General features: G+C 33.2%; 2 protein-coding genes and 1 long non-coding RNA gene across 4 annotated transcripts; 1 reads left to right on the forward strand and 2 right to left on the reverse strand.

The window, feature by feature from the left end:
* Positions 1 to 1,085: 1,085 nt before the first annotated feature.
* Positions 1,086 to 2,776, forward strand: LOC120351966. Its single transcript, XR_005571671.1, has 2 exons — positions 1,086 to 1,915; positions 2,424 to 2,776. It is a non-coding gene; the product is annotated as an uncharacterized LOC120351966 (long non-coding RNA).
* Positions 2,421 to 6,438, reverse strand: LOC120351965. The gene is made up of 3 exons (XM_039431152.1): positions 6,322 to 6,438; positions 5,260 to 5,397; positions 2,421 to 3,279 (listed from the first exon to the last, which is right to left on the reverse strand). The coding sequence occupies exons 1-3, from the start codon at positions 6,406 to 6,408 to the stop codon at positions 3,124 to 3,126; spliced, it is 381 nt and encodes a 126-aa protein (XP_039287086.1). The 5' UTR covers positions 6,409 to 6,438; the 3' UTR covers positions 2,421 to 3,123.
* On the reverse strand, positions 6,439 to 12,854 carry LOC111048427 (protein BANP). Of its 2 annotated transcripts, none has more exons than XM_039431150.1 (5): positions 12,724 to 12,854; positions 11,117 to 11,482; positions 8,903 to 9,082; positions 7,807 to 7,954; positions 6,439 to 6,741 (listed from the first exon to the last, which is right to left on the reverse strand). In XM_039431150.1, the coding sequence occupies exons 2-5, from the start codon at positions 11,467 to 11,469 to the stop codon at positions 6,454 to 6,456; spliced, it is 969 nt and encodes a 322-aa protein (XP_039287084.1). In that variant the 5' UTR covers positions 11,470 to 11,482; positions 12,724 to 12,854; the 3' UTR covers positions 6,439 to 6,453. The 2 variants fall into 2 exon arrangements, with proteins under 2 accessions (XP_039287084.1, XP_039287085.1); XM_039431151.1 differs by having other exon boundaries at positions 11,117 to 11,478; positions 12,724 to 12,851.
* Between the last annotated feature and the right edge of the window lie 2 nt (positions 12,855 to 12,856).

Genomic DNA, 12,856 nt, shown 5'->3' on the forward strand with positions numbered 1-12,856 from the left:
GAAAAAACGAAGAGGACTTGCAGTTGCCCCACCACCAATGGATGTCAGGCTTGATGGAATAGGTCACACTCAAACCTGGGGGACAAGATTGAGATGCAAGTACCCAGGTTGCAGCGGTTATTCATCGATTGTGTGTGATAAGTGTCAATTGAATTTATGCTTCAACCAAACGAGGAACTGTTTCAAAGAATTTCATGCCAATTGATGGAAAAAATTGATGATGTAAATAGATGCCAAATTCAATAAAAAATAATATCTGAATATATTCAGGAGTTTATAGAGAGTGAGAATTCAGAGAAAATTACTCAGTGACCATTGTTGATGTAAATAGATGCCAAATTCAATAAAAAATAATATCTGAATATATTCAGGACATAATATTAGGTAAATATAAAAATTAGGAAAATAATTTCGGAAATATTAGGCTAGGTATTTTATAGGTGTATTTAGTGTTGTTGGCTATAAAAAGTTTATAGAGAGTGAGAATTCAGAGACAAAATTACTCAGTGACCATTGTTTTGTGACCAACAAACCAGAATTTCCATGTGAGTAATCTATCTATTATATTATATATTCTGAAAAAATCTATATAATCAAATTCTTGTGTGTTTATTCCATTCATATACTTTTATAATAGCATATCTTATGATTTTTTATGAAACTACAACTACTTCTAAGTTATATCATAGAATAGACTGCATGCTGTAGATGAAATTTAGGTAGGCTATGTCAATGCATGATGATGCATATATGAGTCATACCCTTTTCTACTACCCCCTGAGTGCTGAAACCGTTTAGGAATTTTTTCAGTCCTAATTGACAAAATACAATTTTTCCAAACGATTTGGAAAAATCATGCATTGAAGGGTTAATTTGTTAATTGTGTCAATTTTGTAATCATTATGTAACTTACTTGTGGTCTGAATTTTGTATTATGTAAGTGTGTGTAGTTTTGTTTTTCCTTGCAGCAAACTTAATATTTGGACATTAATAATTACAGTGTGATTTTCAACAATTATCATATTTGTTCTTAACATACTTTATACTTATATTGTACTCAGTTTTTATGAAGGAGGAAGGTGTATCATATGTTGTATGATTGAGTTGGCATTGGGAGTTGTGTGTGTAACATGGCCCGAGAGTGGCTGGAGAATAATATTAATTTGATAATCATGAAGTACATAAATTAATTATGTATTATTAATTAATAGTGTTACACCCAAATGATACAAGAAATATTATTTTTTATGTAATACATATATGCAAAAAGTATTCCAAATCCAAAGTATTTCTTTTATTCATTAGCTAAATACAATACTTATTCATTATTATTAGTATTTTCAATTCATAGTATATTTATTTATGATTTTACTCATAGGTCAAATAAGGTATATTCAAAGACTAGGTCCTGATATAAAATAGTTTTAATCTTTTTTAAAGATGATTATAAAGTAGTTAAATTTCCTCTTCATCCAGTTGTATTCAATAATATTATTACAAGAAAATATGTGTGTGTTTTATTTGAATTGTATTGATTTTGATGTATTATATAGATTCTATGTGACTCCTGGAAATAATATTGCAATGACCTACAAAATGAAAATGAATTATATGTTTTTCTACATTTAAATGGTATTTCTTTTAATTCCCCAGACTTTTAATTAATACCAAAATTACCAGGGATCCAGTTCTCTACTTACTTTTAAAAGCTAGCCAGCCTACTTTGCGTGAGTATTACCTAATTTACTGCTTTTATATATGTACATGAAAATAACATCATGTGCAATTTTAATGTATTTTCAGATTAATGAGTTTTTATTATTATCAATCATTGATAATGTTTGAAGTGTTTTTAGGTAGCATAAAAATGAATTCAAAGTGTTTTTAAGGTACCATAAAAATGATTTCAATGTAGGTTTAAAAGTAGTTTTAATCTTTTTTAAAGATGATTATAAAGTAGTTAAATTTCCTCTTCATCCAGTTGTATTCAATAATATTATTACAAGAAAATATGTGTGTGTTTTATTTGAATTGTATTGATTTTGATGTATTATATAGATTCTATGTGACTCCTGGAAATAATATTGCAATGACCTACAAAATGAAAATGAATTATATGTTTTTCTACATTTAAATGGTATTTCTTTTAATTCCCCAGACTTTTAATTAATACCAAAATTACCAGGGATCCAGTTCTTTACTTACTTTTAAAAGCTAGCCAGCCTACTTTGCGTGAGTATTACCTAATTTACTGCTTTTATATATGTACATGAAAATAACATCATGTGCAATTATTTTAATGTATTTTCAGATTAATGAGTTTTTATTATTATCAATCATTGATAATGTTTGAAGTGTTTTTAGGTAGCATAAAAATGAATTCAAAGTGTTTTTAAGGTACCATAAAAATGATTTCAATGTAGGTTTAAAAGTAATTTTAATCATTTTAAAATTTTTCAGAATCATTATAAGAGCTCTGTAAATGATTCTAAAATTAATATTTTGCCAAGTTCATTAATTGTAAATGATTTATAGATGAATATCTATAATTTTTTATGATTTTCAACGATTAAAAACAACTTTTTAAGTACTTTTCTACTCATTCCCTTGCTGCTTGGGAATTTTCAAAACCACACTTGACGGGTTTCTGAAATAAACGATTCAATTATAGATATTTATGACAGAATTAAATCTGATCTAAGTTTGAATATCAGGCCTCTATTTAAAATGAGAATTAGTTGATCACAAACATCGAATTCCATGTAATTACTGTATATAAGATAATAATATCATAGTAAATTAATCATATCAAGAATATCATAATTTCAATTACAGGTGTTTCATAATTACAGGCATTCATGACAGAATTCAATCTAATCTAAGATTGAATATCAGGCCTCTATTTATAATATCGTATGTTTCCTATAAGAATAATATTATTGCTTCATCTGTTAAAAGGCTTTGCTTGCTAAAATATCACACTCAACATTAGTTTTAAAGGAAATATCAACGTTTTGTATGGGTATGGTCTAGCGTTATCCAGATCACCTGGTACTGTTCAATTAAAACTCACGCGGAACAAATGCTCGACGGTTGAGGTAGCGGTTTGAGGGAGCGACGAACTCAGGTACTGAGGAATTGACTGTCGTCTCCAAGGCTGTCCTCAGTGGCGAATATAGGTATGCTCACTTCACCCGTCTTCGTCACTATGGTCAGCGTTTCTTTGCCACATCCCTCCAGAGTATAACCATCCATGTCTTCCACAGAAAACAGCTGAGACTGCAAATCAACAACATCATCATTTTTCATCCACTCCATATTCAATTACAAACAACTACAAGTACCCTTATATTCTATTATTTTTATTTCAGACCCGACTAGTTTCGGGTATTTTTCCCATTATCAGTACAGTATCATCATAGAGAAAGTATAGCATTAAGGTGCGTACAGATTTACGCTCTGCTCCGCAATCGAACGTCGCTCGAGCAGATCGATAGATGATCGCAGGTCGAGCATGAGCGGAACGCAAACAGAGCTTGGCAAGTTCCTAGGGCGAATTAACCAATAGTTGCGCATGTGCGGTTAACGTTTATGTTGCATCAGTTACGATCTCTGTGTTAGCATATAAAATTATCAAAATTAGTAATTAATGATTAAATCATCAAAATTAAATAATGTAAAATTATAAAAACATCTTTAAAAATAGGTACCAGCATATTAGAATTTAAAAGAAATAAGCCAAACTACCAACCAAGCCTTTCACCTTTCAAAACATTGAGAGACCTTTATGTAATAATAAAACTTCAACATAAATGCAATAAACATAATATTTATCGTCAATTCATTATATAAACATAATGTATTATTATGCTACCCAGCAATCCCCTGGTCAGAATATTTTATTTAGTTTTGTCACCCAATCTATATAATAATTTGTTATTTGTGAAGTTAGGTTGTAGCGAAGTCAACAGTACAACAAGCGCGCGATCATCCTTCGAACATATTTCGAACCTCTAGCGAACCCTTGCGTAACATCTCGCGTAACGTTCATCATCGGAGCGTGTGTGGAGCGTGTTCGAGGCGCGGATATCTGTACTCACCTTAAGAGGATATCCCTTGGTATAGGGCGTTTAAATAAATTTTCACTGTCAACTCAAGCCGTTAGTCCTAGTAGTTATTTTTAGTATAAATAATAATAATAGTTTTTATTATTATTTAGTGAAGCTATGTAACGCTGGTAGTCTCTCATACTGTACCGTTCTTACACTCCCACCCCCTACAAAATACTAATAATGAACAGTAGTCGACAGTAATCGACTCGAGTTATCAAAAATCGGCTCGAAATTTGGAACACAAACAACCTATACCATTGACTATCTTTTCTCTATGATCCCATTATCTGTACTGTTTTTTATTATGATCACATTATCTGTACTGTATTTTATTATAATATTGTGCTTTTTTCAAATTACACAGCAGGCTTGCCCAAAACTGTTAAAAAACTCAATTTATTCATGTAAATCTCTACTAGACTAGTATTAAGGTACAAAATAAAGTCCGGAGAGAGACACGTTAAAGGGAAAGCACAAGTTTATTTTTGTTTGAGAAGCCTAGTTAACTAGGGCCCAGTTTCTAGAACACTTATCAAATAGAATCAATGGCATATTATATTTGATAAGAGTTTCCTAGGAACCAGGCATAGAAAGCCGAGAATATTCTATAGATCACATCGAATACATATTGACCATAAATTGTTAAAATCTCAAGTTGAGAGAACAGTGATCTTACTGAGTTGCTTCTTCTGGGAAAAATATTTCTCAGAAATTCTTCTTTATATAATTATATTTAAATATTTCTTCTTTAGATGAAGATTTAGAAAGCATCCGGTTAGAAGCCACTGTTGATTAGCCTATTCAAGTACGAATTAATACTTTTTCAAATCAATGAAATATTCATTCTTCTTCTTCTTTGGCTACGCCTTATCCCAATAATATGAATATGAATATTCATTCATTTTAGCTAAATACACTTCTACGAAAAATGTAATAGGATTCAATAGACGTTACATACCAAGGCCCAATACTTTACGAAATGTAAACAATAAAGTTCAAAAAATGGTTGAATGTAATGTATTTAGTCAAAGTATGAGGTGGTTCGAACTCATCGATCTAATATTCCATTTTTTCAACTTTATAAAGAAATATTGGAAATACTGAATTTGATCAGCTCGTGCAACTTGACAAAATAATGATAACTTACAGGTGGCATAATTTCGCTCATGTCCTCATTAGTTAGCACCTTGACAGTATGTACAACATTTTCGCTCTCTTGTAATTTGGCAAACTGCTCGGCAGTTGCTCGGATTATTTTGAAATGTCCTCGACTTGTTTTCAATACCTGGAAACCGACAAAAAGGAATATAAAACACTTTAGAAGATTTCTACTAGTAGAATTTTGAGAGAAAAATCAGTTCAGCTGTAGGTATGAAGATGAAGATGTTTATGATGAACAGTAGTAGTATAATCAATTTGAAATAGAAGCAAAAAAAAGATGAATAAAGCAATGATAATTACAGAAAGTAATCTAATCCAACATGGGTAAATTACTCTCCTAATATTGCTAAACACAATACTCTCATCTTATGACATTCGTAGATTATAATATAAGGCCTGCTTATAATACAAGGCCTGCTTATAATTCAAGGCAAAAATAGAACTTGGAAAGTGACAAGTATAATAGTAACTGGAGAAACAGTAAATCAGACAAGCCATAGGTAGTTATGAAAATAATTAAATACGTTAATGCAGATTTGTAGCAACCAAGAATCTGTGCATAGTCTAAGTGAAATTGCTCAGTGATAAGATAGCACTTCCTCTGTAAATATTATTGTAGAATCCTCAACTTTTCATAAATCAGAAATGTGAATAATTAGTGTTTTGCTCTAAATGTGTGATTCTGCTACTAATTGTAATTGAAGTGTGTCAAGTGATGAATCAGTTCATCATTCTTTCCCGTCTGTGATAATCTAGTACCATGCTTTCAAATTGGATGATTGCCAAGGCGAAATTTTCTAGACATGATTGGCTACTAATTTGGTAGAAGGTACCCTAGTAATGATTTATCATTTTATTAAGAGAATAAAATGTGATCACAAAAATAGCAAGTAAATTTTATGAAAAGCTGTAGATTTCAATTAAAAATCTGAACATTCACTCTTAAAAAATATGTTATTAACCTACTCGTTATTGGAAAACAATAGCAAATATTTCCTGAATTACTGTCAGGTCAACTAAACATCAAAAGTGGTTCATAGATACATACCCCTGATTCGAACTCTCCTTCATCCTTCATTTTCTCGCTGAGTATTGGCCCAGAAAGTATGTACGGCTTGTCAATCGCATCATCCATCTTGCAATCATTATTGCTGCTCAGGATTTTTGAAATCTGGCAAGATTATACAAAGTTAAATAGATCGATCGTTAAAAGCAAATTCATTTTGTCTGAATTTCTATCCAGACATTTAAAAGCTTGAACAGATTCCCATAAATACAAGAAGTACAGTATCATCAACGGAAGCATGAAGAAGAAATGAAACTTTACCTTGTTATCTCCCAAGAACATTCCTTTGGCTTTTCTATGCCATGCTGATCTGCATTTTGAATCAATATTTTGTTTGATTCTGTACCATTCTTTTTCTGTTATATTGAATTTGTGGAACAGATGACATCGGATTCCGTAAATCTGTAAACCAAAAACAAATACTGGATTGGATTAGGATAAATGTTTATTTTAAATTATCTTTATCCATTATATAGAGTTTCATTCTTGAGTTATAAATTTAAAAAAAAATATTTGTCATGGCTTCCTTGTATTGGACTTTTTGAGTTCGTCATTTGCTTGTAATTTTGTTACTTTGTCTTATCGTTTGTAAGGATTGAGATGTGACCTGGTTTCCGTAATTTTATTTATTCTAGTGGTTTGAATAAGCTCTATTTTCTTTCTGACATGTTTGCTGTACCTAGTTGTTCGAACTCCCTGCCGGCGCACAAGATTTCAGAAAGAAAATGATTAATGATGGTTAACAATATTAATACATAACTTTCATAACTAATCCAGCAGGACGAAACCCTCATCTATAAAAAATCGGAAACAACCACTATCTAGACAAGAAAAATACAGTGTACAAAAGTAATAAAATAAGAATTGTACTAACTGCATAGCGTCTAGCAGAAACCAAGCAGTTTTTAAGAACTGCAATAACTAAAAGAAGAAGAGGTTACAAAGAAAGGTTTGTCTGTCTCTTTCTATGTTAATATTTCTCCTTGGAGAGTGCATGTCCTAGCAGCAGAACAGTTTCTAATAGCAAAGATTGGATGAGCGCATATTTTTTTTTTTTTTTTTTTTTTGGAAGGGTTGCTACTTGAGACAAGCTCCGCTATCAAACTGTTATGACCTTCTAAAACGTTTCCCTGTGTTTTGGAATCCAGCAAAACTGTAGGTTCATTTATCTCAATCTCTTATCATTATCCCTCCATCTATCAAGTCTCTTATGATTACCCTCTCATAAGCTCTGCATATGTATTCATACTACTTATACAAAGACATACTCTTACTCAAACACATATAGGCCTGGATATTTATTTATTTCTTCATTTATTGTATGAAACACTATAATCATAATAGATGGATATGCATCCATATTCAGAAAAAATCAAGTGCAAATCATTATTAGTGTTCACAAAATACTGTAATTGAGAGTACAATAATCCTTCAAGTTGAAACCAGTAAAGCATTAATATTACGTACCATCAATGGATCCAACTGTTTCTTGCAATGTTTTCCTTTGCCAGATAAATTCGAAATGGCCAATACTTCTCTTGGAAACAGGTAGTCCACTAATACAATAGCCATTTTACTGGGTGTGGTGCAGTGAGTGTCAATGTGAACCAGTTGCCTGAAACAATTCAAGAGAAAATAGTTCAATAATTTGAGTTATTCAACTAATGATCAACAGCAATCTCCAGCGAGAACTATTCGAAGTACGTATCTGATTCTTCAAAAAACGATACATAAAATGCTGACAAAAGTCTAGTTAAAAATTTAATTGGAAATGATTCTCAATTTAATTCTAATGTTTAGAGCTGCTTCGTATTACCACGTATACTTCATGCGAACGTATTTACTTCATACCACGTCATTTTCATTTGATTTTTATCATACTATGTCATTATAATTTCACTTGTATTCTGTTTTATTTATTATTGACAAAGCAGGAAACAGGTGTAACCCGTGCTCTGCAATGCAACATTTCAAGTTAATCAGTTCGGTGGTTCAGATGTGATGATGCGTCTAACAACATATCCCCATCTTTACCCAAACATAACCGAAAATAATGTTCAAATATAATATGGATTAATTTTGTTTTATTTTTTATTTCTACGAGAATCAAAACCTATTGGTTTCAGATTTACAATATATTCACAACAAATATTTATAATACGGTATTTCTAATTTTATTGTGTGAAGGAAGAGAAATAAAATTATATCTATTTCCTCCATTTAAAACATTGTAATTCAAAAAACTATTCTCATTAAAACATATTATTTATTATACATAAGTTCTTTTCAATCACTCTCAATAATATACATAATTATTCTTAATGCAGCTGCTTAGAGTTAATAAGAGGGGCTCTTATTAAGTGACGGGCCTCTTAATTCCTCAACTTCACCCACAACACTTTTAATGTTTCAAAGTGTAAAAATAAAGGCATTAATATATCTGTTTCAAAAAAATCAAAACCATTTCAGTGGCATGTCACATGTAGTGTGCTGACATCCCACTAGGACCATAACTAATCTACACCAAATAAACATAGATAGCCTATAAATTGGAAATACTGACGTTGGGGTGATAGGAACTCGAACTCGAGCTTCTGGGTTGTTTTCATCTCCCAACCAGCAGCCATCCGGGTAGTCCGTCTCAGTATTCAGTGTGATCGCCTGAATACTCGAATCCAAACTCAACTGTGCTCGAACGCTCGGCTTTTTCTGGGGTAGAAGCACGGTCAGCTGCGATGAAGTGCTGCAATACAAATATTCGGTAACAAGAGAAAGCTCATCATGGTTATATGGGTGCGGCCACTCAGAGGTCCTATTCTTTTCTATATCTGAGATGTGCGGTCTAGATATAGATATAGATACACATGTGATTGCAGATCGTTCTCTGTGTGGCCGCACTCCAAGTGTTGTTGTACTCACTACTGAAGCAAGGCATGTGCTTACTAGCTATCATGGCCTCTTTCATAGCCATTAACTATGCTATTGTGTTCTGGAACCACATAGGAGGCTGTGAGAGAGAGGGAGTACATTGTGAAAAATCTCTCCCCCTACAGAAAAAAATTTACCGCATTATCACTGGAGCATCTTGCTTCGAACACTGAGGACAAATCTTTTAAAGGTTTTTTTCAGCCAGTAAAGCTACAGCTGCAACTAAGGGGATTTTCACATTAGGATGGAGGTTGATTACATCAATATGAGGCTAGGCGCACACGAGTTAGTCAAGACAAGACAAGACATCATGATCAGTCACAATACTTCACATACTTGCTTATGAAGACATGTCTAATTCCAATTACTAATCAGTGTGAGTTGCGTCATAAGCAACAATGTGAAGTATTGTGACTAAACGTGTCTGATCATGTCTTGTCTTGTCTTGACTAACTGGTGTGCGCCTAGCCTAAGGCACACTGAAGTCAACCTGCCTCACTCCAGACATTCACAATCTCATAATAGTTATTCATTCAAGGCTTTCTGTAAATTAAATATGAGTTTTTAGAGGCACCTTCAAGACACAAGTCTTAATAAAAACGTTCATGATTAGATTAGTTGATTGGCTACCTTTATTTTATACTTTGACGGGCTAAGTTTCATCGCATCCAGCCCTCTCTCAACTTCTTTGAACTTCAACTACTACTTTAATCTTTCCAACCGTTGACTAAAAACGTTAAAAATGAAATAAGTTATATTAAAATCGGAGTAAGAGAAAACTAGAGATGCATTTTCTCGATTATTCATTAATGGAAAACTTATTTTTTCATCCAAGGTGGTTCCATTTCTTAAGTTACCCTATTTGAAGAAAAATGTATGGAGTAGTGTTTAAAGCAGCCTATGTACATGGACAATAATAGTAGCGTCAAATAAGCGTCCACTCTGGCGGGAATACGGAATTGATAATTCCATGTATATTCGTGTTTATTTCCGATTCCGCGTTCCCATAACAACAAGTAGCCGCTACTTATGTCCCTCTGTGCAAGCTGGTAATCCACATGTTGGCCCAGTCGCTGGCAGAGCCTGTAATGTGACCAGTGCCCAATCACGGCCAGAGGTAGCCAACGTTGGCAAACCACCTATCCACACACTGGCGCTGGTCGTCATTGGCCTTCATTGGGCCAACATGTGGATGCGGCATGATAATTGACATTTACACGATTGCGAATGGGTGTCACTCGTATGTGCCTCATCTCAAATGAGCTAGAATTTCAACTTTTCGTTGTATGTGTTTATTATCTAAAATTATTAAAACATTTCAAATGATATTGACATATTGCCGTATAAAAGCCAAAATCTAATCTCCCTCTCTAACCTTTCCTTCTACCTTCAAAACCCAATTAAACAGAGCCTTCTGTGTTGTTCATCTAATTTCATACACTTGCACATTTGAGATATGTCACATCTGAGGAACTCCCTCAGTTCTGCTCATTTATTGAGCACAATATTTATTCATATGGTCACGTTTATACAGCTACTTTAACCATAGAGAAACGATAGAATAAGAAGATATCCCGTGACATAGGTCGTTCATGTTCCAAATTTGAAGCAGATTCTTTGTCAACTCAAGCAGATTACTGTCGACTACAGTCTATCAATTATTACTGTTTTGGCCGGGTGAGAGTGTAAGAACGGCACAGCATGAGAGACTACCAGTATCACATAGCTTCACGAAAAATAACTACTGTACTAAGATTCTCGACTTGAGTTAACATTAAAATTTGAGATATAAACGCCCTATACCATCGGATATTTTCTTAAACTATCTTTTATCGATGAATTAACGCACCTCTCATCATGTTTGACATTTCGCTGACACTCGACAGTGCTGACTTCGATGAATTTCTCGAACATGCTTTCGATATTGGCCAGCTTAAGGAGGTTCTCCTTGCAGCATTCGTGCTCCCTGGACACCTCGAGGTCGTGCTTCACCAAGTTCAGTTCATCGTTGTCGATTTTGTCGGTGAGTGCCGTGTAGAGGGACATCAGCAAATCCACTTTGCTCTCCAGTTGACCAATCCTTTCGGTGAACGTCATCTGAAGGTCAGCCACCTGCTGGCTGATCTTGTAAAATATGTCGATATCGATTATTTTTCCCGGCTTAAACCTTTTAACCCCATTGACCGGAATTGCAGTTGTCATGATGAATTTCTTTCTGAAACATGGAACATTGATGCAAATTCTTGAATACTAATAAAATATATATTATTGCTTTAGCTATAATGTACTTCTTATTTTACCTATAGCATCACAATACACATTAAATGTATTTTGTTATTGAATTGTAATTACATTTTGTCTGATTTCTTATAATCTCTGTATCTTTTGAATTGTATTTTTGCTAACAACGTGGTTAGTTGGTAGATTGGACATTACTGTGGTGTCAACTGAGAGCGCAAACCCGGCCACCGCAGGGACACCAGCATTGGTGCCACAGCTTGCTTGCTTTACATAGACACCATCTGCATTGGAATATCCCAGATTGCTGGCTTTATACATACGGACACCACTACTGGTGGCTCTCTGGTGATAAAGTAATAAAATCCAACACGCCGTGTCACCAGATAGAAGGTTTTGGTGTCTGGTTGATGTCTCACTTGAGTCATCAGCCCGGGTCTGAAGACTTACTAATTGATTAAGTCTCATTGATGACTTACTGATTTTACTCTGTGGTCTAATTGAAAGGTCCTAGCTACATTTAAACACGATTCCACAGTACCCCAGGCAGGTTAGACTTACTAAGTGACACAATTACACAATATAAATAGACAAAATAAGAAAAAAATCAAGCTACATTGAGTTAACTTACATAAAAATACTGTATATGAATAACAATAGTAGCCTATACTATGAGTATATACAAAATTCCATACCTTACTGTATCAGATTTGATTTGATTAAAAAATATAAATCTTTCAATCTCTGATGTTTGTGCATGAATCATTCACGGATAGTTATTTGCTCAATTACATAAACTTCATTTTTAAATAGGGTATGTTAACCAATCATTAAAAATCTAGATAAAATGCAATTGAAAATTAGAATAAGTGGAAAAGGTCTAGTAGTCTATAAATAGGTTAGTTTATTGTATTTTGTGTAAGCCAGACTACCCGCATAAAACATTGATTTGATGATTCATAAACAAAACATTTTTTAGTAAAATAGAATCTCAATAAGTAAACCCAGTTAAAATCTTAAACATGTACTGTACTTTGTAATAAAATTTGAAATACTTTGAACTATCAACCATTCTTATAAAATCCGGTTGATACTTGATAATAGATTGATCAGTATTGATATCAAAAACATTGTTCTAGTATTATTTTACATTATCCTTCAACTTTTCTCAACTAATAAAAAAATTACATGAGTTCAATTTCTAAATTCCCTCCTTACCAGAAATCACGTTTTCAAGTTCACGTAGAAAATTCGTTCTCTCGTTGAAAGCGTTGATGGTTGATAGAATAATGGGAAAATGGCAGGCAGATTCCCTACTCTTGGCTATGGGGCAGCCGACACTGTAGCTTTT

This window comes from Nilaparvata lugens, chromosome 6 (genome assembly GCF_014356525.2).
Source record: "Nilaparvata lugens isolate BPH chromosome 6, ASM1435652v1, whole genome shotgun sequence".
Lineage (NCBI taxonomy): Eukaryota > Metazoa > Arthropoda > Insecta > Hemiptera > Delphacidae > Nilaparvata > Nilaparvata lugens.

Bases quoted from the DNA above. Each gene is read 5' to 3' on its own strand.
- LOC120351965 (XM_039431152.1), bottom strand. From the start codon at position 6,408: ATGGATGATGCGATTGACAAGCCGTACATACTTTCTGGGCCAATACTC. The intron at 5,398-6,321 runs GTATGTATCTAT...GTCGGTTTCCAG, and splicing joins AAGGAGAGTTCGAATCAGGG to GTATTGAAAACAAGTCGAGG. The intron at 3,280-5,259 runs GTAAGTTATCAT...GTTGATTTGCAG, and splicing joins TGAGCGAAATTATGCCACCT to TCTCAGCTGTTTTCTGTGGA.
- LOC111048427 (XM_039431150.1), bottom strand. From the start codon at position 11,469: ATGACAACTGCAATTCCGGTCAATGGGGTTAAAAGGTTTAAGCCGGGA. The intron at 9,083-11,116 runs GTGCGTTAATTC...TTTGTATTGCAG, and splicing joins AATGTCAAACATGATGAGAG to CACTTCATCGCAGCTGACCG. The intron at 7,955-8,902 runs GTCAGTATTTCC...GAATTGTTTCAG, and splicing joins CGAGTTCCTATCACCCCAAC to GCAACTGGTTCACATTGACA.